The sequence below is a fragment of the Myotis daubentonii genome, chromosome 1, assembly GCF_963259705.1.
Source record: "Myotis daubentonii chromosome 1, mMyoDau2.1, whole genome shotgun sequence".
In the NCBI taxonomy this organism is placed as follows: Eukaryota; Metazoa; Chordata; class Mammalia; order Chiroptera; family Vespertilionidae; genus Myotis; species Myotis daubentonii.
In genome coordinates this window covers 231,448,206-231,472,730 of record NC_081840.1, presented here as the reverse complement: position 1 = coordinate 231,472,730, position 24,525 = coordinate 231,448,206, and the positions used below count along the sequence as shown (strand labels likewise).

General features: G+C 55.0%; 2 protein-coding genes across 11 annotated transcripts in view; one reads left to right on the top strand and one right to left on the bottom strand.

Annotated features, from left to right (window-relative positions):
• The first annotated feature begins 87 nt into the window (after nt 1-87).
• On the top strand, nt 88-4,968 carry CCDC96 (coiled-coil domain containing 96). 2 transcript variants are annotated; one of them, XM_059676251.1, is made up of 2 exons: nt 88-815; nt 846-4,967. In XM_059676251.1, exons 1-2 carry the CDS (start codon nt 352-354, stop codon nt 2,080-2,082), a joined length of 1,701 nt encoding a protein of 566 aa, XP_059532234.1. In that variant the 5' UTR covers nt 88-351; the 3' UTR covers nt 2,083-4,967. The 2 variants fall into 2 exon arrangements, with proteins under 2 accessions (XP_059532234.1, XP_059532244.1); XM_059676261.1 differs by having other exon boundaries at nt 88-4,968.
• A 1,929-nt stretch (nt 4,969-6,897) lies between these two features.
• The window catches only part of TBC1D14 (TBC1 domain family member 14), an 81,968-nt gene continuing 64,340 nt past the window's right edge, over nt 6,898-24,525 (bottom strand). For 8 of the 9 annotated variants that reach the window (XM_059676183.1, XM_059676192.1, XM_059676202.1 and 5 more), the window contains 6 exons: nt 23,570-23,664; nt 21,122-21,193; nt 19,919-20,047; nt 14,219-14,328; nt 11,289-11,547; nt 6,898-9,713 (listed from right to left, as the gene is read on the bottom strand). In XM_059676183.1, the coding sequence (XP_059532166.1) occupies nt 9,648-9,713; nt 11,289-11,547; nt 14,219-14,328; nt 19,919-20,047; nt 21,122-21,193; nt 23,570-23,664 (731 nt within the window). In that variant the 3' untranslated portion in view covers nt 6,898-9,647. The remainder of the gene's footprint in view (nt 9,714-11,288; nt 11,548-14,218; nt 14,329-19,918; nt 20,048-21,121; nt 21,194-23,569; nt 23,665-24,525) is intronic. The other variant, XM_059676166.1, reaches the window with a different exon arrangement.

Here is a 24,525-nt window from a genome sequence, read left to right as displayed (position 1 = left end):
GGGCTCGGCCCGCCGCTCTGCGCCTGCGCGCCCCTCGCGCGGGCCGCCCGCCCCGCCCAGTGCCTCCCGACGCCACGCCCCTTCCCGGGCGCTGGGAAACAGGCGGAAAGCAAGCCCGGGGGGCGCGCCACGCCCTTCTCGGCGCGAGCCTACGCCCTCTCCCAATCAACGCCGCCGGTCGTCCGACAGCGGCCTCCCATTGGTTTTGATCTGCTAGAAGGCGGGGAGAAGGGGCGGGACGTCGGTCGGACGCCTAGCCAATCGCCGGGCCCACCGCGAGCGCCCCTGGTTGCCCCTGGAAACCGAACAGCCGGGAGCTGCGCTCAGCTGCGCAGGCCGAGTCCGGGAAAGATGGAAGGCCCCTCGGAACACCCTGGGGACTCGAAGAAGGAATACGGAGATGTGGCGAGCCTGGCCCCGCGGCCGTCCGGGGTCAAGGCCAGCCCTGGCCCCCATTCCCCAGCCGAGCCCGCGGAGCCGGTAGCCGTAGAGTCTTCGGAGAGAAGTTCCGCCGCGGTGGAGCCCGCCGAGCCCCCGGAGCCGGCCGAGTCGGACAAGCCGGCCGAGCTCGCCGAGCTCGGGGAAGGGCCGTTGGCCACCGAAGCTGAGGGGCCCGGAGAGCGAGAGGGGCCCGGAGAACGGGAGCGGCAGGCCGAGGCCGAGGCCGAGCCTGAGCCTGAGAAGCCGACCGAGGAGCCAGCCGAGCCGGGGTCCGAAGGCGGGCCCGGGCCCGAGCCCGAGGAACCCGAGAAGAGAGAAGAGGCGCCCGAGGAGGAAGAGGCGGAGACACCCGAGGAGGCGAGGAGTAAGAAAGCCTCATCGCAGGCTTCGGTGCGGCGGTCCGCCTCGTCGCAGGCTTCGGTGCGGCGGTCCGCGACCAGCCAGGAGGAGGCTGCGCCCGTCCCGGAGGCTGAGCGCGAGGAGCTGGAGGAGGAGGAGGTGGAGGAGGAGGAGGAGGAGGAGGTGGAGAGCGAGGTGAGCGCGAGGAAGAGCGTGGAAGGAAGTGAGAAGGGGCTGGACGAGGAGCTCAAGGATTCGGAGTTGGAGTGGACCGAGGAGGTGCAGAGGCAGCAGGAGCAGCAGCTGCGCTCCGAGCTCCTGGAGCAGTACCGCACCCTGAGGGTGGAGCGGAGCCACTACCAGCGCTACAACATCTACCTGCAGCACAAGATCTATGAGGCGCTGCGCAAGAAGAAGGGCCTGGAAGCGGCCGAGGTGCCCGAGAAGGGCGCCGAGCCCGAGGCCCCCGAGAAGGAGGAAGCCTACCTCCACTACCTGGCCCTGCTGGAGGAGCTCAGGAAGCAGGAGGCCGACGACCTGGACTGGTACCACCAGGAGCTGGACCAGCTGAAGCAGCAGTGCAAGGAGAAGGTCTCCAGGGTGGAGAAGGAATGGCGACGATTCCAGGCACTCAAGAAGCAGGTGGTGCTGCAGGCCATGGGCAGCTGTCGGCTGAGGGGCGGTCGCCAGGCTGCCCTGCGGGAGGTGGAGCAGATCCAGGCGCTGGAGGACAAGAAGGAGAAGGAGATGAGCGCCGTGCGGCTGGAGAACGTGCAGCTGAAGCAGAGCCTCGTGCATTTTGAAACCAGGATGCGGACCCAGGAGGGCACGTCGGACGGCTTGCTCCTCATCGACTTTGAGCAGCTGAAGATTGAGAACCAGACCTTCAATGAGAAAGTGGAGGAGCGAAACGAGGAGCTTTTGAAACTGCACGGCAAGGTGAACAACAATGTGCAAATCATCACCCACGTGAAGGAAAAGTTGCACTTCGTGGATATTGAAAATATGAGCAAAAAGGCGCAGCTTTTGGAGGTCGAGGCTCAGGTGGCCCTACGGAGGGACATCCTGACCAAGACGAAGCAAGCGCGAGACAACCTGCGGCTGGACAACATCAAGCTGAACCAGAGGTGTGGGCTCCTGGGCAAGGAGTCTCTCCTCCGGGACATGGAGGAGAAGGCGGGCAGGACCGAACAGCTCCAGCAGCACTTGGAGAACCTGCAGCGCCACCACGCCGGCCTGGCCCTGTCCTGCCGCGGGGTGAAGCAGAAGGTCCGGGAAGCCAGGGCCTTCCTGCCCTCCTGACGGGCTCACCTCGGCAGCCGCTATTGTCAGTTAACTTCTATTCTCCATGTGTTGCCATTCTTTAAAAGGCTTGTGATATTTAGGATGGAACTACATTTTGTATTTATCTCAGACTCTGTCAGCTTCGAAATGAGTGAGTGCTGGGCACAAAATTGGGTTAGCAATGGGTTTTATTATGGGGTCAAGCAAAGCAGGTCCAGAGGAACAACAGCAGGTGGTGTGCCCCCTTCTCGTGAAACACTGTCGAGAGTCTTATATCTGAGCGACTCCATCATCTCAGCGACCTGATGCTGAGGAGAACTGCCCCCTCCCCCCTGTCGGAGCGGCAGCCAGTGGGCAGGATGTCCCCAGTTCCTGTGCCAATTATTAAATCTCTGCATTTATTAAACTGTGCGAGTCAGTTTCAATTCAAACCTCGTGACTCCCTTAGATGAACCTCGCTTCTGGGGCAATAAAACATCCAGGAAACGGGAAATGACACAGAGGAAAGGGGCTGGTGTTCATCTTCCCTTTGCTCCGTGAAAGGAGGCTCAGTCTGCTGAGCAGTGGAAGTTTGTTTCTGGCTCAATGGCAGTCTTCAAGTCTAATGAACTGTTTTCTTGGGCCCTCTAAAGGAAAGCATTGATCTCCCCCAATAAATGAAGGTTTGTTTTCTAGTGAAGACAGCGGGGGCTGTGTTTTGCCAGGTGCAATATGTATGGAGTGGGGAGTGCCAACTGCCCATAAGCCTCTTGTTTCCGGCGAGGCAACGGGACCCCACTCTGCACGTGGTTTTACTCTGTATCATACGTTAAAATGCCTATCATTCCTCGTGTTAATGCAAGAAAAAGCTGATAGGCCCAGCTCCTTAATTCAGAATTGGTGATTAACATTTTTAGGGGTGGGGGTAATGCTTTTGAAGCTAGGGGCTTGGTTTTCTTCTTTTTTTAAAAAAAAAAATATGGTTTTATTGATTTCAGAGAGAGGAAGGGAGAAGGACAGAGAGCTAGAAACATTGATGAAAGAGAAACATCAATGGGCTGCCTCCTGCACACCCCTCACGGGATCAAGCCTGTAACACGGCCTGTGCCCCTCACCAGGACTTGAACCGTGAACTCCAGACTCATGGGACGACACTCAACCAACTGAGCCACACTGGTTGGGCGGTTTTATTTCTTCTTAATCTTAGGTTAAATTTTGAGATGTGCGGATCTGGGATTAAAAGTATTCCCTTATCCCTAACCTTGAGTGCATCTCAAGGGTGATCTATTTTTTGGTGCTAAATACCTTTTAAGAATGGCACAAACCCCACTCAAAGCAGATGACTCCGCTGGTCCGGGGAATGTCCCAATAACTTTGTCTTTTGATGCATTTTGTTTTAAAGTGTTTTTCCTTTGATGGCAATAAAGGTTGATTGCAATTTCTTTTTACATCCCACATCTTGAATACACGTTATCATATATACCAATCCTACCACACAGACGTAACCCGAGGGGAGGGAAGAGCTTCACTTCCTACTCCCACTCTCCTCATCCTCTACAAGTTCTGTCTTCTCTCTACCTGTTCATCGGCCACAGTGAGGGAGTGCATCGCTGGCAACAGAACATTCTCTTCTTTGAGCCTCATACAAAAAGCAACACTGGGTGGCTCTGTGGTTGGGAGACTTCCGAGTGCAACTACCAATATGCCTGGTGCCTTCACCAAGCAAATGGCCTTTGCCAGCGCCCATCCCTTAGGCTCACAAGAGGGGAAGAGGTGTCCTCAGCTGACTTTGCCACGTTAGCAATTATCCAGGTCGAACCGAGCACCTGCATCGGCCATGGCCTCCGCATCAGGCAGGTCTGAGTGCCAAGATACAAGAAGCGTGAGGCTGGCATTGGCTTTTGTTGCCAATCCTCACCCAAGGGTATTTTTTTCCATTGAATTTCAGAAAGAGTTTGGTCCGAGGGCTGACACTCTAGCCGCTGTGCTGGCCTCGGACAAGGCTGGCCTCGCTTTAGGGGCAGGCTACCAATGCCGCTCAGATTCTATCACTGCTACAATGTTACCATTAACTAGGAGACAATGTTGGTTACTTCACAAGGGTGTTTCTAAATAGATTATACAAGAGCTTTTAATCTCAATGGAATACTACTCGGCCATAAAAAAGGAAATTTTACCCTCTGCGACAGCATGGATGGACCTTGAGAGCATTATGCTAAGTGAAATAAGCCAGACAAAGACAAGCACCATATGATCTCACTCATATGTGGAATCTAATGAACAAACTGAACTAATAAGCAAAAGAAAGACAGACTCAGAGAGAGAGAGAGAGCAGGCAGACAGCTCTCAGGGGTTGGGGTCAGGGGGTGCGGAAGGATTGAGCAAAAAAGAAAGAAAATTATAAAACCCACTTACACTTAACAAAACAAAGATGTTGGGTACCCTTTTTACCTCATTTGCAGAAAAGGAAAACGATGCTTAGAGAATTACAATGCTCTCCTCACCTTCGGCTAACTGCTCCTTAAACCTGGGTTTATTTTTGAGCTGTTTAAGAAGGGCTGTTGAAACGGGCAGAGGCCCTGCCCCTCCATCCACAGGGAACCTCCAGGGCTCAGGCATCGGGAAGCTGGGCCTTGGCATGGCCGTGCGGGAGTAGCTGTCCTAGAGCAAGCAGGCTGCAGGGAGGAGCGGGGCAGCTCCGGGATCCCTGGGACCTGAGGTCGTGCTGAGCCCCGGGGCCGGGGGCGGGGGGGCGAGTGGGCCTGAGCTTCACGCTGCCCATCAAGGCTTCCTCTGCCAGTCCACCCGAGATACCCTTCCTCTGGTCCAGCTGGTGGCCAACAGCTCATCCCTAGTCCACCTTGGTGTCACCCTGCCTCTCCGCCCACCTGCTGCAGTGTCCTCCAACCAGCTCCTCCCCCCAGTTTCAATTAGGAAAACATTCGCCAACTTCTACCCCCACTGCTCCTGCAAGACCCTGAGGCCGGTGCCCAGGAGCTGGCCTGGGGCCAGCCTGGCACACAGGAGGGGCTCTGGGGAGCGAGTGACTCCAGGCCTCACCCCAAATCCTGCCTGTGGAGCGGAGGAGGCAGGCTGCCCAGGCCTGGGGGCAAGCGGGCTCTCTGGGAGGGTGTGTCTGCACAGGGGCTGGGGGCCACAGACCAGGGGGAACCCAGCCCTGCCACGCACTGGCTGCGGGAGCCCCGGCAGATCACTTGAGTCACACCTGTGAAACGGGCACAATGACAGAGCAGCTGTAGAGACATGAGGTCACAGAGCACTTAATACAGGGGTGGCCAGCCAGCGATGTGACCACAACCGTGTGGACGAAAGGGGTCACATGCTGACCAGACCAGCTCAGGGAGGCCTGCATGGCGGTCTTGCAAACTCAGAGACCTAAAGTCACCACAAAAGATGGTCTGAAATTAAACTTTAACTAAAGCAGTTACGGTGGGCAGTTACATCCTAGGCCGGTATCTTCACTGACGAGGCCAACCTTTACCTTAACTGAGCCCATCTGTCTTTTTGCATCTATGATAACACACCCTTTGAAATGTCTGGGTAACTTGTAACTTCCCTTTTTCTGGAGCCCTTGGGGCACAACCCAATGTGCTGGGCGCCCGGACAGAGACCACCAATTCCTTCATTATCATGTTAATTGTTCCTGCACCCACCTAAGCATGTGTCCATCATTTCACTTTTTATCCAATCCCAGGGGTTTCCTCGCTTTGCTTTATCCCTTCTCCTTAATCTGTCACCAATGAATTCCATGTAACCCACCTATGTCCCTCCTTTGATTGCAAATGTATAAATACAGATGTAACCCCGCCATTCTCCGGAGCATTATCTCAATTCGTTGAGGTTCTGCTTCCCGGCATGTGTTGACAGTTTGGCTCAAATAAACTCACAAAAATTCTTTACAGGTTTCAATGGTTTTTACATTAACAACCGTGACCACCCGTCCATCGCTCACCTCGCACGCAGCCTGTGGAGAAGAGAAACGGCGGCAGCGGCCAGGGAGCGAAGCAGTTCACTGGTGGGAAAGGTGGGGCTGCTGGGCACCATGTGGGGCCAAAGACATCGGAGTGGATGCCCCAGAGCTGCTGGTCCCAGTCTCCGTGAGGATGGGTGGGGAGCGGGCCCAGGGGCATATTCCCAGGACAGGCATGGAGGCTGAGGTGCTGTGAGGGGTGGACAGGGGGTGGCAGCATCTGGGACAGTCACAGGGGACAAACACAAGAAAGCGCAGCCCTCAGGGCTACCACCTCGGCCTCCTGTTCTGGCCTGACAGGTACCCCCCAGGCACCCCCGTGTGACCCACAGGATTACTCCCACTGCCTGGTGACCCTGAGGATCGCTTCAGCCACCCCTTAAAGGGCAGTATTAATGATGTCTGCTCCACAGACAGGAACCGGGGCCCACACTAGCCCAGGGGAGAGCCCAGGGCGCCCGCTGATGGGGGAGTTCGGGGGGAGGGGAAGGTGAGGGGCAGGGGCTGGACGTCAGCACCTGGCTGACAGGCTCCAAGCAGTTTCTGAGGAAGCGGGGACCTGACGGGCAGGGCGCAGGCTCAGGAGTGGGAGCATGTGAGTGGCAGACTAGTGGGAAATGCTACAGCTGGGGGCAGTCAAGTTTGAGGGGGCAGCCAGTCCAGGGCTCCCCTTCAGCTTGGAAGGGGCGCACTAAACTCCTGAACCCCTTAACCAAATTACCCCAACGGTACCATCCTTTTGATCTCAACGATCCTTTTAAGTGATGTTTGAAATACTGGAACAGCATAACACTCCAAGTCAAATATTTGCCATACTTTACGGTAAGAACTTCAATTTTAAACCCGACTACAGGGAATATAAGTAACAATTTTACATGAGTTTTATTTAATAAAACCATATATTTACAATTCAAAAAGTCCTGATTTGATACACTTTACTACATAAGATCAAAGGCTAACTGTACAGCAATTAAAACATGGTATGTATCAAGTGTAAGCAGACATTTTCTACCAGCAAACTATTTAAAATAGTCACACTGAGCAGCTAAGAAGGCTCTTCTACAGGGAAGCCTGGCTCTAGAGGAGGCCCCGAGGCCTGGGCGGCTGCACCCGGTCCAGGCCGGGGCGGGAGGTGTGGGCTCCAAGGGCGGGCCTCCAGGTTTGTTCCGTTTTCTTAATGGATACTGGCAAGTGGAGCAGCACAGCCCTGAGCCCGGAAGCAGTCCTCTGTGCAGGGGCCACGTGCTCTGACGCGGATGAGAACTTCCTGGGCTCTGAAGGGGACAGAGCCAGCCAGCCAGACCTCACGGGGTCCCTGAGCAGGTCACAAAAGCCTCTTCTGAACTAGAGACTTGTAAGTATTCTGATGACATGGAATCTTGTTTAAAAATGTAATGCAGCTCTGGCTGGTGCTCAGTGGTTAGCGTGTTGGCCTGTGGACGGAAGGGCTGCAGGTTCAATTCTCGGTCAAGGGTACGTACCTTGGCTGCAGGTTCCCCAGCCCCTGTCTGGCACCTGGGCGGGGGGGGGGAGCAACCAATCAATAAATGTGTCTCACTTGGTTGCTTCTCTCTCTCTCTCTCTCCCTCCCTCCCTCCCTCCACTCTCTTCCACTCTCTCTAGACATCAACGGAAAAAACATCCTCAGGTGAGGATTAAAACAACCCAAAAACTTAATGCAAATTGCTATCCAAAGAGGTTCAAGCCGACGAAACCCGTTCAGGGCTGGGTCTGAATGCACAGGTGCACTCTGAGGGCCCCACCGCCGGCTGCACCACTTCCTGTCACGACAGAAGGAACAGCCTATGGGCGGTAAGAAAAGGTGCAGGTCTCAGGAACAGGAAGCGCGCCATGGAAGGAACGGGCGCCCCTGCGCAGCGGCTCAGTCGGGTGACATTCAGCATCGGGGTGTCAGGACCGGCTGCTCTGTCTGGAAGGCGCAGGCAGATCTCCTCCCAGAGGTCGACGAGTCAGCACTAAAGGCCGAGGCCGAGAGTGGTTTCCATGCTGCTCTGCAGCCGCCCTGGGGAATGCATGGGAGACAGGGAACAAAGGCAATTCCGGGGAAAGGACGCACAGAGCGCAGCCAGGACAGAGGCACGAGGGCGGCCAATGGCTGGCAACTCGCTATTGCACTGCAAGTGTCATCAGTGGACACGGCAGACACAGAAAGCCTATCAAACAGCGCGCAGCCAGCTTCACTACCCCCCACCACCCCCCAGGGCTCCTCGTGGCAGGTTACACACTGGAAGCTGAGGGCACTCCCAACATCAGACACAGGACCAGCCCGGCGGGCGGGGGATGCACCCTGGGCTGGGAGTCCAGCTGAGAAAGGCCAGAGCCAGACCCCAGCATGCACCGCACGGCTGCTGGTGCCCTGCCGCCGGGTCGCCCACACCCCCAGAGATCAACACGCCAACAGATTATCCCGTGGGAACCTGTTTCCATAGAGAGGTGCTGGTCCTTTGGACTACTTTGTGCAAAAACTATTCATTTATTGAAGTTGGATAACCAAAGTCCCTAATACAAAGTTCTCAAAATTCATCAAGGAAAATCTAGAACAAAAGAGGTGCTCATGAACTTGGGGAACCAGCTAGAATGGGAGGGCTGACGGTAAGGACACTGAAAATGTGACAGAACTTTCTGGGCCACTAGATATGCGTGGCTCGCTTCTCGGTCCTCAGGAGAGTCCATCTTTAAGCCAAATGTGCGAGGAGGAAACAGGCACTCAGGGCTGCCGCTGCCGTCCAGGTGACAAAGGACAGAGGAGCAGTCTGTCAGAGCACGAGAGCAGGGCCACACACACTCACTCACACTCACTGTGCTGTCCGTGCCTGCACACTAATGGGCAGGGCAGGCTTGACACCGTGACCTAAAGGGAGACGGTGTCCGTTCTGTTTCCATCGGCTTCAGGGTTGTCTCTGCCGCCTGGGGCCTTCTGTGTGCGGAGCTCCTCCTGCTCCCCTTCCCTCCATTGCCCCACGGGGGCCGGGCGACCTCTGGGAGCGCAGGGCTCCTGCTGGGCCTATGCGTGCATGTCAGCCCTGGCACTGTGACTGTCAAGGCAACATGGTAAGATGTCACTCCGAGGGCAGGTGAGTCCCAGGGCGTCCACGAGAGCGCGTGTGTCTTAATGCATCTTTGGTAGGTGGGCTTTAACAACTGGACCTGTCTCTGGAGCGATTACCTCAGTAACTAAATCAGCAATCCCTTTCCTATCAAAATAGGTAACCATGGGCCAGTAACATCTCTGAGGTCTCCCAAACACCTTCTCATGCACCTCGGCTAAGAAAGACTACGCCCTGGCGGTAGTGACATAGAAGCAGCGCAATTTAATTATGTTTGCTGGAAAAGGGAGAGAGCCGCCGCCCTACTTTTAAACCATGCAGTGTGCAGTGGTTGCCATGTCAATACTAGGTCATCATTCCACTGAGCTTCTTAAGGCTGAGCCTTGGTTTAATCCTTTAAAAGTTTGGTTTGTTTTAAGGCCAACTGCAGTTCCAGGAACCAAACAGGAAAACAGCCCCCGTTCTCAGCTGCCAGTGTCCGCCCCAAACAGCACGGGTGCGCTGGCAGCTCTGCTCCGGTGCCGAGCGCGAGTCCGCCTGCCGCCTCAGTGTCTGAGCGACGGGCTTCCTTTCTCCATCTCCCGGCTGTCCCTCTGCAATGCCGTCAGCACCTGGAATCACAGGGCACACACTGACCACAGGCCCCAGGGGCTATCTCCCCTCTGCTGCTCCACACCGGCACCCGCGCACCCCTCTGACGTGGAGGCCATCAGGCCATCTCTGCACCAATGCCCTCCCACCCGTCCCACCAGCCACAAGACGGGGTGCAGGGCTCTCCCTCACATCGCCCCGTGCTCCCCACTGCGAAGCCGGCTGCCCACTCCTTCCTGAGCTTCCCAGGGGGCTGGGCTCCCTCCTCTCTGCTCTCAGCGCTCAGTTAACACCTTTGTTTTGTAAATATTACTTCCCGCTGTGATTGCTTAATGACAGCAATGACAATAGCTATCGTTCTTGAATCCCTCACTCCACAGGCGCTCGCTCACAGCTGTTTACTCCGCACCAGCAGCGCAGGAAGGTACCCCATCAAGGTAACCCCTATGGTAAGGCACCTCAGCAACAGTGCCCACAGATGTGACTTGCTCCCAAACAGCTCACCGGCTCAAACCCACATCTGTCTGACTTCCAAACCCAGGGACCCAGGGAGCACCGGTGCTGACCCACCAGCCTCCAGGCACCCGCCACTGTCCTTACAAGCCACAGGGAAAGCAGGAATGTGTAGGTCTCAAAAGGGGGCACCAAGGACTGATGACAGATAAAAGCTGCCCCCACCTCTGCACAAACAGCACTGCCACCCAAACAAATACCCACCTGTTTGTAAAGCTCACCAGGTCTTCCCTCGGGTACAGCCTGTAGGACTGTGCCCAGACCACAATGCCCCCTGTCGGAGCTGTGTGGAACTCCATGGTGCTCACCCCCCCACCCCCACCACCAGCAAGCTAACTCCTATCACTAGCCCACTATGGTGTCCAATAAACTCTGACCTCATTTTAACCAGTAATTTTTACTTAGTTCCTAAAGTATATGAAGCAAAATATCAGATCTGGGTTTAATCCTTCCCTCTTTGTGTGTGTGTGTGTATGTGTGCGGGTGTGTGTATGTATGTGGCGGGGGTGGGAGTGTGTGTGGCTGTGTGTGTAGGGTATGTGTGGCTGTGGGTAGGTGTGTGGGGGTTGTCTATGTGTATGATATGTGTGTATATCAGGTGTGTATGGGTGTATGGGGATTGTGTGTGTGTGTTTATGGGCTCTGTGTATGGGTGGGTGTGGGGGGTGGCCACAGGGAAGCACCTGGGACTTGGAAGGAAGAGCAGCAGCCGTGACTGCACGTGTGGGAAGGTGAAGGAGTAACGCAGCCCAGGGAAGCGGGGGCAGGACCTCGTCCGGGAGCACCTCCCCGGGAGGAGGGGCTGGGCGAGTGCCAGTCCCCGTGGCTTCCGTCTCAGGCATTTTAAGGGGGGTTACACATGCTGTCTGCCACGCAGGGGCACCGTGAGGACAAACCAGCTGGCCTCCCAGGGCCGCAGAAAGGGTGGAGGCTGAGGTGCCTTGGGCCCTGCATCTGACAGGCCCCTTGGCAGAGCCGGCCTCAGAGCCAGGTCTCCAGCGCAGGAACCACCGAGAGGGCTGCCTCCTCAGAGGACTCTGCACAAGGGCTCCAAGGAAGGAAGGACCAAAAGGCCCGCTTACCTGAGCCCACTTCTTGTTGCGACTCTGCATCTGAACTGCAGCGATGGAGGCAAAAACCTCGTCTGCGGGCAGGTCCTCGGGCAGCCTGGTGAGGAACTGGGCGACGTGGATGAAGTCCATCCTGGTCAGGACGTCCTCGAACAGCCGCAGGATGCCCAGGGCCGTGCGGAACAGGAACTCCTCCCCATCTCGGCAGAACACGTCCCAGATGCGGCAGGCCAGGTCGAGGGGCAGAGACTTACTGTACAAGGTAAAGATCCTGCAGGGAGTGGAGCGCTTCAGGGGGGCTGGCAGACAAGGAACCCTGAATCGGCTGTGCTCCACTCCATGCTCCCCAGCCTGACTGTCATCTTAGATACAAACATGGGGCCGGGTGCGGGGCACGAGGCCTGCGCTCATTCCGAAGGCCAATGTGAAAAGGCTTTCACACGGAATCTAGAACAAGCACAACTCCTCATCACTGCTACTGTTACTTCCACATGCAGCAAATATTTACCCAGGACTATGAACTACGCTGCTGGCAGGCGCTGGACATGAGGTTACTAAGGCAGAGCGAGCAGAGTCTGGTGAGGGGCTGAGAACAGCAAACAGAAATGCACCACTCCTGTCCACGTGCATGTGAAGAGGACTATACGCTTTCCTCCCAGTAGGGGTCAGTAAAGGAACAAAGGAAATTTTTCCAAATAAATTGGACTGCAGATGACAAATTCTGATCTTAACAATGCAAACCATCAGATGAAGAAATGAAATACGAGTATGTCTTCCCTTAAAGAACTGTGATCGCCACGCCCTGGCCAGTGTGGTTGGTGGCCGGGCGGCAGCCTGTGCACCAAAGGCCGCTGAGGGGTCCCGGTGCCCTGTCTCCAGTCTCTAGCTGGAGAGCATTCTCAATTCCACCTGGAGGACGTGATAGTTTTTCAGAAAATGAAACAGAATGGACCCAATCCACAGTCCTACCTCTTCCTGCCATTCGCTCACAGAGATCAAGCCCTCACATCTTAAAAGCAGAGTCTCGAGTGAAAAGTGATCAGAAAATAGAGTAGCGATAAGAGGGAGAGTGACAACAGATATTTCTTCAACAGAACATTCTGGAGTTCAGATGAGTGTGGCCTCCATTAACGACTTAGATATTCTGAACTTTACAGAATGAAGCCAACATGCGAACAATCAAGAAAGCTGTGGTCAGAGCCCGCGCCTGTGCTCAGGCCTCACCCAGGCAGTACCGTTCTCCGTGAGCCAGCGCCTGAGCTCTGAGCCCTCCTGTGGAGGCGGGCCAGCCTGTCGCCAGCCTGGCTGAAGACTGCTTCTGATAGTCACTGTCCTTTGGTGATGAGGATGCGCTGTAGCATCGAACAAACACCATTCCCTGTCCCCAGGGGGGAGGATGTGTGGATTTAACTGCGAGCAGGGGGAGGCAGGGACGGCCGGTCTGATGTGTATGTGTGTGAGAGCGTGCATATACACACACCTGTTAACAGGATGGTCAGGGAAGAACGCATCACTGACAAGTGACATTTGCATAAAGCCCTGAAGAGGAAGCCAGGAGCCAAGAGAAGGGTTGGAAAGCACCCAGGTTCCCAAGCTCTGAGGCAGAAGCAGACCTGGCAAATCCCAGGAAGAGCCAGGAAGCCCCAGGCAGAAGCCGAGAGCAGCGAAGGGGAGAACACGCGGAGAAGCCGGGGCTGGGGCAGGGGGCGGCCAGGCTTTCCTCTACAGGATGGGGAACCGGTGAAGGTCTGCCCAGAGGAGGGCCATCCCCTGTGCGGGGAGGCGCGTGTCGGGGACGCAGGTCCCGGCGGCCACTGAAACCAGGCCTGGTCAGAGCAGCAGGCAGCAGCGTGGCCCGAAGTCAAGAGACTCTGGACAGACCCTGCAGTGAATTCTCCTCACAGAAAATGCGGCAGGACCCAGGGGCGCTGAGCCTCCACTTTCTCATCTGAGAAGCAAACCTGGCTCTCGGTGCTTCTGATCTCAGCTGGGGGCACTGTGAGCCCTCACCAGCTGGGCCGGGAGAACAGGCGACCGCGCCTGGCCATCTCTTGCATTCCCACAAATCTCTCGGGCACCACCGCTTTCCCCGCTCCACTCCCTTCTCCACCCACTTTGCAGCCTCGGCTCAAACCCTGGTCTTTCTCCCTTAACCTGCCTCTGCCTACAGGCTTCCCTATCTCCCACGTAACCTAACACTCACTTCTGGGGATAACCCACCATCTTCGCCCAATCAAAAGCCTTGCCCCTGCAATGCTGCCCAAGCGCCTCAGCGTGGCATCCAGCACACACTGGACCTGACCTCTCACCTGCCACCCTCCACCCTTCCCTCAGGCCCAGCGTCGCCAGGCCACCTGCTGGAGCCCTGCTAGTTCTGCACCACCTCGTGCCCCTGTCAGGCTGTGGCTGGGACTCATGTTTGCTGCCCCTGTGCACTGTGACCCTTAAGCTGGGTCCAGGGTCGCTGTCCTCCGCCTGCTTCAGAGACACACTTCATGTGCAGCACAGCACCCACGGGCATGTCTTCCTCTAGGAAAGGCTCTGCAGGCAAGCTCCGTGTCCTGCACACCACCGCCGTCCAGGTCCCAGCAGAGCCCGGCACAGCCAGACCTGGTGCTCAGTGGCACTGTTTTGTCTTCCGGACAGAAAGTATGTCAGTCACCGGTGACTGACAGGTCGCTTAACATGTTAATAATGGGTAAATGGCGCTTTGAAAGCAAACAGGTCCAAGACACCACTTCTCCCCTGAAGGAGTTCAGAGGGACCAGGTAGGGTCACAAAAAATAAGAGTAACAAGGAAGAGTGAATGGTGCCAGCAGAGGACGGGGGCTGGAGCTGGGAAAACAGAGGCAGCGGCATGGGCAGCTGAGTCCTGAAAGGAGCTGGCCGTGAGGACAGTGGAACATGGGGCAGGAGGTGTGAAAACAAAAATGCGGACTTACCAATCGATTAGGTAGATGTCTGGAGTTAAGCTGTTTTTCTTGAAATGAGTAAATAATTTCGGCAAATTTTCTTCAAAGAATACCTCAAATGCGGCAAAATAAGTCAACATCTGGGGAGATAATGTGAAATACACCAGTAAACTAATTATCAGCACACGTTTCCAACCTACGAAACAAGCCAACATGCTTACACCATTGGAATCCAACAGTCACCCCCTTGTGTAATCGCCAGTGACACGTTCTGACGGGTGAGGCGCGGTGCACACAGGCCGTCCTAGCAGCGCGCCTCGCCTCACCGCGCCCGTCTCACTGCGCCACAGGCCCTGCGGCGTCCCGTGCCCAGTGAGCCTACCCCACGGGCTCCGATGCTGGTGAGACCTTTCCACAGTCACGTGCCCTTTAACAAGGCACGCCCACTGCCTCAGACACAGTCTCCTGCACCCGGAACCGGCCGCAGCGCAGCGTGAACGACTGTGTGTGCACGGGGAAAGCAGAAACCCAGGACCGCTTGCCGAGATGCCGCTTCCTGTGGTGTCGGGAACTGAACCGAGGTGCTGCTGGCACTCAGCATCCTCACAGTAACACCACGAGCTACACCTTGTTATTCCTCCAGGTGCAGAGAGGAAACTGACAGCCGGAGAAGGTGCACAGCCTGCCAGGAAGGTCACGTGAGCGTGTGGCCGGGACCTGACCCGTGTCTGTCCCTCTGCCAAAGGAGCCTTTAGGGCTCACTCCTCTAGGACCGGGAAGGAACTCGTGGCTGAATAACCTGACACATGCACGCCGCGCTCCCAGCCCCCAGCCTCGCCAGGCCCAGGCAGCACCGCTCCGGCTCCGGCTCCGGCTCCGGCAAGCAGTGAGGGAGGAAACACGCGGGGAGGAGCGGCAGGCACAGCCGGCACTTCCCTAGCACAGGCTTTCGACTGCCTGCAGGGCCTGTGGGGTGCAATGCGCAGGGAGCCCTGTGGAACTGCGCTGCTGCTGGGCGGGGAGGGCGCAGCGGAGAGGCCGGCGGGCTGCTCCGAGTACTGCAGGCAGGCATGTGGGCAGGGTGCTCTGGGGTGCTGCCTGCTCCCCTAATGAATGGTTGTTCTGTAAACCAGAGTTCCCAATGGGGCACTCTCCTCCCAGGGGACACCTGGCTATGTCTGAGGACGTTTTTGGTGGTTACAGCGAGGGGAGGTGCTGCTGGCACTCAGTGGGTAGAGGCCAGAGAGGCCGTTCAATGCCAGGACAGCCCCACCACAGCATCCAGCCCCAAGGTCAACAGCGCTGCTGCTGAGAGGCCCTGCTGTAAATGAAGGTCCAGTCAGCATTATGGTTCTCTGGTTACTCCTTAGTCATTAGGCTAAAATTCTTCAGTACATTTGTATCATCTGTTGCCAAAGAGAAAACTGGGGTCTTCACAATTAGGAACTATTTAGATGTAAATCATTTTATTCTATAGGAAAAGTTCTTGCTGGCAGGACCGTAAGTGCCGCTGGAGGAAACCTAAGAGCAGAAACAATAAGGATCCTCCATCATCTCTATGAACTGTGGTCCTTTTACAGTTACATATGGGAGCCATTAAGGCAGATGTTCCACTCCATATACTTTTGAAAAAAGTGTCACTTCATCTTAAATACTTCTTTAGAGAACGATTCTGTGCAAACACTGCTACTGCACTGGATCTAGCACCAGACTGCAACGAACCCTTCTGTATTCCCCTAAACCCCATTTTTAAAGTTCTTCAACTTTCACACCAAAACGTAATTTTAAATTATTGTTAAATAATTATAAATACTTGTGTGACACCATCTCTGTTATCCTATCTAATAAAAGAGAAAAATGGTAATTGGCGTACGACGATACCCTTTTCATTGGCTAATCAGGGCTATATGCAAATAAACTGCCAACTAAGATTGGCAGTTAACTGCCAACAAGATGGCGGTTAATTTGCATATGTAGGCACAATGCAGGGAGGCGAAAGGGAAAGCAGGAAGAAGCCCCCTGCCACTGACAGTGATCAGAAACCCAGGGGGGAGCTAAGAGCTGGGGGGCAGGGCAAAGGCGGCCCTGGGGCCGCCTTTGCCCTGCCCCCCAGCCATGATCGGAGAATCAGTTGCCTTTGCCGCCCTGGCCAGTGATAGCAGGAAGTAGGGGTGGAGCCAGCGATGGGAGCTGGGCACGGTCGAAGCTGGCAGTCCCGGGAGCTAGGGGTCCCTTGCCTGGGCCTAAAGCGGAGCCCACGATCGCGGGGCCACTGCAGCTGCGGGTCCCCGCTGCCCGGGCCGGACACCTCAGCCAGAGGCGTTAGGCCTGGGCAGGGGCGGAGCCTGCAACCGCGGGGAGCTGGGGGTCCCCTGCCCAGGCCTGACACCTCTGCCGGAGGCCTCAGGCCTGGTCAAGGGGCCGATCCGGTGATTGGTGATCGGAGGGTGATGAGGGTCAATTCCTCTGGCCGAGGCATCAGGCCTGGGTGGGGGGCGGAGCTGGGAATTGGGGGGATATGATGGTCCCCTTGACCAGGCCTGAAGCCTGGGTCAGAGGCATCAGGCTTGGGTGGGGGGTGGAGCAAGCGATCAGAGGGAGATGGGGGTCCCCTGCCCAGGCATGATTCCTGGGCCAGAGGCCTCAGGCCTGGGCGGGGGCCAGAGCCAGTGATCGGGGGGAGATGGGGGTCCCCTGTCCAAGCCTGACACCTCTGGCTGAGGCATCAGGCCTGGGCAAGGGGCAGAGCCAGCAATCGGAGGGGTCTGGGGGTCCCCTGCCCAGGCCTGACGCCTGGGCCAGAGGCATCAGGCCTGGGCTGGGGGCAGAACCAGTGATGGGGGGAAATGAGGGTCCCCTGCCCAGGCCTGACGCCTCTGTCAGAGGCGTCAGGCCTGGGCAAGGGGCCGATCCTGCGATTGGAGGGTGATGGGGCTCAACGCCTGAGGGCTCCCAGTATTTGAGAGGGGGCAGACTGGGCTGAGGGACACTCCCCCCACACACACACCCAGTGCACGAATTTCGTGCACCGGGCCCCTAGTTATAAATAATTATAAATACTTGTGTGACACCATCTTTGTTATTATAAATAATTATAAATACTTGTGTGACGCCATCTCTGTGATTATAAATAATTATAAATACTTGTGTGACGCCATCTCTGTGATTATAATTATAAATACTTGTGTGACGCCATCTCTGTGATTATAAATAACTAGGGGCCCGGTGCACGAAATTCGTGCACTGGGTGTGTGTGGGGGGAGTGTCCCTCAGCCCAGCCTGCCCCCTCTCACATACTGGGAGCCCTCAGGCGTTGACCCCCATCACCCTCCAATCGCAGGATCGGCCCCTTGCCCAGGCCTGACACCTCTGACAGAGGCGTCAGGCCTGGGCAGGGGACCCTCATTTCCCCCCATCACTGGTTCTGCCCCCAGCCTAGGCCTGATGCCTCTGGCCCAGGAATCAGGCCTGGGCAGGGGACCCCCAGACCCCTCCGATTGCTGGCTCTGCCCCTTGCCCAGGCCTGATGCCTCAGCCAGAGGCGTAGACCCCATCACCCTCCGATTGCCTGATCAGCCCCTTGCCCAGGCCTGACACCTCTGCCAGAGGTGTCAGGCTTGGACAGGGGACCCCCATCTCCCCCCATCACTGGCTCTGGCCCCCGCCCAGGCCTGAGGCCTCTGGCCCAGGAATCATGCCTGGGCAGGGGACCCCCATCTCCCTCTGATCGCTTGCTCCACCCCCCGCCCAAGCCTGATGCCTCTGACCCAGGCTTCAGGACTGGGCAAGGGGGCCATCGTATCCCCCCAATCCCCGGCTCAGTCCCCCGCCCAGGCCTGATGCCTCGGCCAGAGGAGTTGACCCTCATCACCCTCTGATCACCAATCACTGGATAGGCCCCTTGACCAGGCCTGAGGCCTCCGGCAGAGGTGTCAGACCTGGGCCGGGGACCCCCAGCTCTTAGCTCCCCCCTGGGTTTCCAATCACTGTCAGTGGCAGGGGGCTTCTTCCTGCTTTCCCTTTCGCCTCCCTGCATTGTGCCTACATATGCAAATTAACCGCCATCTTGTTGGCAGTTAACTGCCAATCTTAGTTGGCAGTTAACTGCCAATCTTAGTTGGCAGTTAATTTGCATATAGCCCTGATTAGCCAATGAAAAGGGTATCATTGTACGCCAATTACCATTTTTCTCTTTTATTAGTGTAGATTATAAATACTTGTGTGACGCCATCTCTGTGATTATAATTATAAATACTGTGTGACGCCATCTCTGTTATAAATAATTATAAATACTGTGTGACGCCGTCTCTGTGATTATAAATAATTATAAATACTGTGTGACGCCGTCTCTGTGATTATAAATAATTATAAATACTGTGTGACGCCATCTCTGTGTTTATAAATAATTATAAATACTCGTGTGACGCCGTCTCTGTGTTTATAAATAATTATAAATACTGTGTGACGCCATCTCTGTTATTATAAATAATTATAAATACTGTGTGACGCCGTCTCTGTGTTTATAAATAATTATAAATACTGTGTGACGCCATCTCTGTGTTTATAAATAATTATAAATACTGTGTGACGCCATCTCTGTGTTTATAAATAATTATAAATACTGTGTGACGCCGTCTCTGTGTTTATAAATAATTATAAATACTGTGTGACGCCGTCTCTGTGATTATAAATAATTATAAATACTGTGTGACGCCATCTCTGTTATTATAAATAATTATAAATACTGTGTGACACCGTCTCTGTTAATGCTTGGTCCCCGGTTGACCTTCCTTAGATTCCTACAAGCAGAATTACAAACCAACACCATTTACCACTATTGATACTTAATACCAAGTTTCTTCCAGAAGAATTCTGCCAATTTATACTTCCCCTAACAGCCACCCACTTAGCAACAGTTTTAAAATACTTTTTGTTTAATGTATGTACTGCTTGAACAATACTCAGGAGGCTTTAAGATATTAAAGAGGGAACATCCCTGGCTGACCTAAATGCTCAGATCAGCTGGTCTAGCAGTACTGGTGAGAACTCTCAGCAAGTCGATGCAATACTAACGCAAAAGCTGATGGGTCTGTCAGGGGGTGCCATCCTCTGGCCTCAGAAAGAACAGGGCTGAGGAGGCAGGACGGGGGCCTGGGCTCCTCCCTCACCAGCTGTGTGCTCTGAACGGGAGCCTCCCTGCCCCATCCGGCCACGCAGCCATCTGTGTGCATAATGCGTGGCACGGATTCAGCTCAGTAAATGAAACCTGCACTGCCCAGTGCCCAGTCACGCACTGAACGCACTGCTGCCTCTGTCCACAGGAGCTGCCCTCACAGGCTCTCCTGTCTGTGTGTGAGCGCACTGCACGGAGCGTGCCCCGACGTCACGGAGCAGCACGATGGCCCAGCTCCGCCACAGCCATGTGCAGACCACACAAGGAGACTGCGCCACACAAAGCAGGCATGTTTGTGCACGAGCTGCCCTCCCTGGTGTGGAGAATGTATTTTCAGAAACGCTTTCTGAAAAGCTGTCTTCAGAAAGTCATACATATGGCTATAAGCTATGTGTTTTTGAAATCCAACACAATGTCCCAAATACCTCCCACTTGTACAGTGCTTTCTCTAACTCCCTCTTTTTGGGGGGGGTGGTGTTCTTTTCCATTGAAAAGACGGCTGACTGGGCGGTTCATGCTGGGTGAAGACACCGCGCCAGGCATACAGGGATACTCACAAGGCCATGGTCCACTCGGAAAAACGCCATTTGACAGGGTTTATTCAAAAGATTAGAAAATGCAATGAAGGCATCTGCAGTATCTAAGTTCAGGATCAGCACTGCGGCGATGAAGGACATGCCCTGCACCTGTGGGAAGGAGGGGGTTAAACGTGCCACAGTCTGCACAGCCAGATAGCTCTCTCATTTCATGACGAGGAGTCCAGATGCCCTTGTGCTGGAAGCCACCCACCCACGACCTCCCCCAAAGCTGAGCGACAGCCTGGATTGGACCTGCTCTCACCAGGAAGCCCTGCGCGGCCACATCAGCGGCCTGCCTGCTTTCTCACCCCACCCCACGCCCCCTGAAACACCACTCCTGCCCCTCCCTCCGCATCCGCCACCTGGGACACTGCCCCTGACTCGGCTTCTCGTGCGTAGAGATGTGTGTCTATCGCAGTGATGGTGAACCTTTTGAGCTCGGCGTGTCAGCATTTTGAAAAACCCTAACTTAACTCTGGTGCCGTGTCACATATAGACATTTTTTGATATTTGCTGCCATAGTAAAACAAAGACTTATATTTTTTATATTTATTTTATATATTTAAATGCCATTTAACAAAGAAAAATCAACCAAAAACATGAGTTCGCGTGTCAGAGGTGTCATAGGTTCGCCATCACTGGTCTATCGTAACGCGCTACACCTGGCACCATGCACAGGCATCGGCTTAGCGCACACACAGCAGCACAGTTTTAAAATGGTTACTGCTAAAGGCTTTTCTTCATTTAATGCTGAGAAAATCACATGCGAAAAGCGAAAATCAAATCGAATGACAATGTGAGGAAGCCACAGGCAGCTGTGTCTGCCGGGTCCCTTACAGCGGTTCTCAACCTGTGGGTCACGACCATTGGAAAACACATATAGCATATCAGATATTTACATGACGATTCATAACAGTAGCAACATTACAGTTATGAAGTAGCAACGAAAATAATTTTATGGTTGGGGGCCACCACAACATGAGGAACTGTGTTAAAGGTCGTGGCATTAGGAAGGTTGGGAACCACTGCCGGGAGAAGCAGGCAGCTCGCTGCTGGGAGACTTCTCCTGCCCCACAGAAACAAGGGCATTCGCCTTGCCCTCCGCAGCGAAGATGTCCTGGCAATATCCCGACTTTCTTTTGAAAATGTAAGACACGATAAAATATTGAAAAGTTCACTTACATAGCCCACATCCGGTCGGTAACAAGTATAAGCGCCCAACACACTGTGCAACATGTCATGATACGGGCCGCCCTGAAAGGATCAACACACCAAAGGACACATGCAGTCTGGTTAGCGCCCAGGACGGCCTCGGGCGCCGCCCCCGCCCCGCCCCCGCCCCCGGAGTGCAGGGAGTCGTGGCCAAGCAGAGGCCAGCAGCTCTGCGTGTATTACGTAACTTCACAAATGAGCTACCAACCCAGTTAGAAGCGAGTCTGCAGCCAATCCATCTACCAAGCTGCTCTGAGAAAGCTGGTGGGTCAGGCCTGAGCCAGAAAAATACCCCTCACTTAGCTCCTGCTGTATAATCACATCCCCTTCCGAGCTCGAGGGCAACCAGGTGCCAGGGTTCAACCAGGCAGGGCAGTGACCGTTGTCCCGACTGCTCCCAGCCGTGCTGCTCATCCTGACCCCTCCCCGCCCATCACCGCCTTTGTTTCTTCTACGCTTTCTGATATGGTAGGTTTAGAAAATACACTCTCCATCTTAAGTCCGAACAGCCTCCATTTTAACCCAAACATCCTCCCAGCTCCCCATGCGTTCCTGTAACTCCTTCTCAACATTTAGGTGTGGCAGTTTATCTTCTGTTGAGCACAGAAGAAAGCAGGGGCCTCACACTGCTGTCCCGTGTCTGAGCTGTGAAGGGGCTGGCTCAGTCCACATCACACACTTACTGTCCCCACCTTCCATGTGCCTAGTTAACATGAGGAATGGAAAGTGGACATGGGCCCTGGCCAGTGTGGCTCAGAGGTTAGAGCATCGGGCTATGCACCAAAGGGTCCCAGATTAGCTCCCAGCCCTGGTCAAGGTGCGCGCAGGAGGCAACCAATCCATGTGTCTCTCTCACATTGATGTTTCTGTCTCTCTCCCCCTCCCTTCTACTCTCTTTCAATGGAAAAAATATATATACTCAGATGAAGATTTTTAAAAAAGCGTACATGGTGCATGACTAGGAAGTCATGCACAGGTGACTACCATAGCTTACAAATGAACGCCATGGCCCAAACCATCACATTCTGGCATAAAAAGAAGAGACACTTCCAGAACACAAAGAGGAGAACACAGCAATGGGAGGAAAAAAGACGCCATCCAGGACGAGAGGGCGGAAGAAGGGGGACAGGGAGGGGCCCACCTGAGGCGACATCATCGGCAGCAGGTCCCATCTGGTCCAAGGCCAAATGAGCACAAGAGCGCTGCACTGAACTCTTCTTAAAGCTGAGTGTTTTCAACTCAGCAGATTCCCACCAGCGTGATTATGTCCTTTTCAAGGGCACTGATGTCCCCTCCTTGGTGACAAGGTGGAGCAGTCGCTGACAGGTCCCTATTTTAACGCCCTAACTAGTTCTGGACGCCTCGCTGTGGCCCCGCTCTCCACCCACCCTTTGTTGCTTTCCGATTGCCCGTGTATGAAACCTAGAACTTTGGGAACCACAGGCAGAGAGACACACCCACTGGAACCCGGAGGGAAGGAGAAAAGCCATCTGGCCCCAATCCCACCCAAAAGAGACTCCTAAGCTGCTCCTCCTCCTCTTTCTGCACCAAGATAATCCCCCGTGACCCCCAAAGTCCATGAAGCTCGATGCTCCACGGAGCACATCCGGGCCCGGGCGTGGGAAAGGCGGACCTCAGCCGCCCAGGCGTCAAGCCCCTCAGGACCGGGTCCAGGTGCCTGCTCGCCCTTCAGCCGCAGCGCTGCCCTCCCCCTCTCCTCCAGAGCGGGACAGTCAGAGCAGCCAGGCAGTAAGGAGGGCCCACAGCACTGAACTGCACGCCTCTGGCTGTCCCTCTAGCGAGGTTCTCTCTCCCGAAGGAGCCCCTGGCCCGTCAGTGTCCGATGCTTCCATTCCAGACCTTCTGCCAAGTGTCTCTCCACTCTCCGGCGGGCTGTCATTCACACCTAGTCCAGCACAGCCCTAGGGCCGCTCCCCAGGGACACCGATCTGACCCTCATCCCTGACCCTCCCCACGCCGCACTGCCAGGGAAGTGACCTTCACTCCTCTGCACTGTCACAGTGCCTGGGACACCCACATTTTTGCAGAGCCCAAGTGTCAAATGTCCACACCTCCTGCTGCATTCTAGGGGGCCGGTCCCTTAACTGACTTGTTCTAATTGAAGCGCTTCACTTTCCTGGTGCCCTGGTGCTGTGAGGTCTGGTGCTAGAGGCATGGGCGTACAGTCAGACTGGCACCGCAGGGTTAGTCTGGAGGCTGTGAGGTGACTGGCCAGAGGCGGACTGGTCGGGAGAGACGCCTGTATTAACATGAGACCCACCCTCCCCCTGCTGGCCCTCTCTGGCCGCCCCTCCACCCAAAAACCCAAGTACTTTTCAACTGATTACAATATATGCAGATCAGCATCTGTGAATTTCAGACAAACATGCTTAAAAGCAACCAATCACCACCACCTACCTGCTGGAAAATGCAGAGGTTAGGGAATGTTCTAGAAATGTCCAGTTTAATCAGCTCCAGACTGGCTTCTCTGTCGGCTGCTGAGAACCCGGCATCTACCGAAAGACCAAGAGTCATGACCCCTCTTAGGGGCAGCGTGCGGGACCTCAGAGGCTCTGAGTCTTACAGGAGTGACCAGGGAACATGCTGCAGATGTCCCGGGACCTGGTGACAGCTCGGCCACCAGGGCGTAGAGCAAATATCAACAGCACTGGCTAACGCGAGACCGTCATGGGTATCTTCCGGAGTCTGAGGGAAGCCTCATGTGACACCACCTTCCAGGAGCAATCAGGGAAGCGCTGAGAACAAATGCATCGCAGGCACGGAAAGCACTGGGAATCGCGGCCTGACCCAGCACGGCCCTGGTATAACGCAGAATACGGGGGGGTGGCAGCGCAACACTCGTGCGCCGTTTCTAACAAATATTCAGGAATAACCTGGTTTCTGTTCCTTTTATTTTAGAATCACCCAGATGGTATAGAAGGTCAGTAAAGGAGGTACCACTGAACGGACAGCAGTGTCATTCTGTGTGGGGGAGATTCTAAGTGTGACCCAGCAAACACGCAGTGCTCCGTCTTCAAGCAGCTCAGATGCTGCCCTGGACGCCGACGCTCAAGTGACCGGGGTTCCAGGCTGCTGCCGCCTCGTGAATGGGAACGAGGGAAGCACAGTGGTTACCACCGGCCCTCCAGTGTGTCCAGACACAAACACTTCTCCAGACCTGGAGTGTTTTCTTTCTTATGAAAATTTCTTCTTTAAGTTGTTTGCCCTGAAAAACCCCTTTTCCAGCCCTTGGCCCTGTGGCTCGATTGGTTGGAGCATTATCCATACACCAAAAAGTTTCGGGTTCAATCCCCCGTCAGGGTGCGTATGAGAAGCAACCAGTCAATGTATCTCTCTCTCCCTCTCTCACTCTC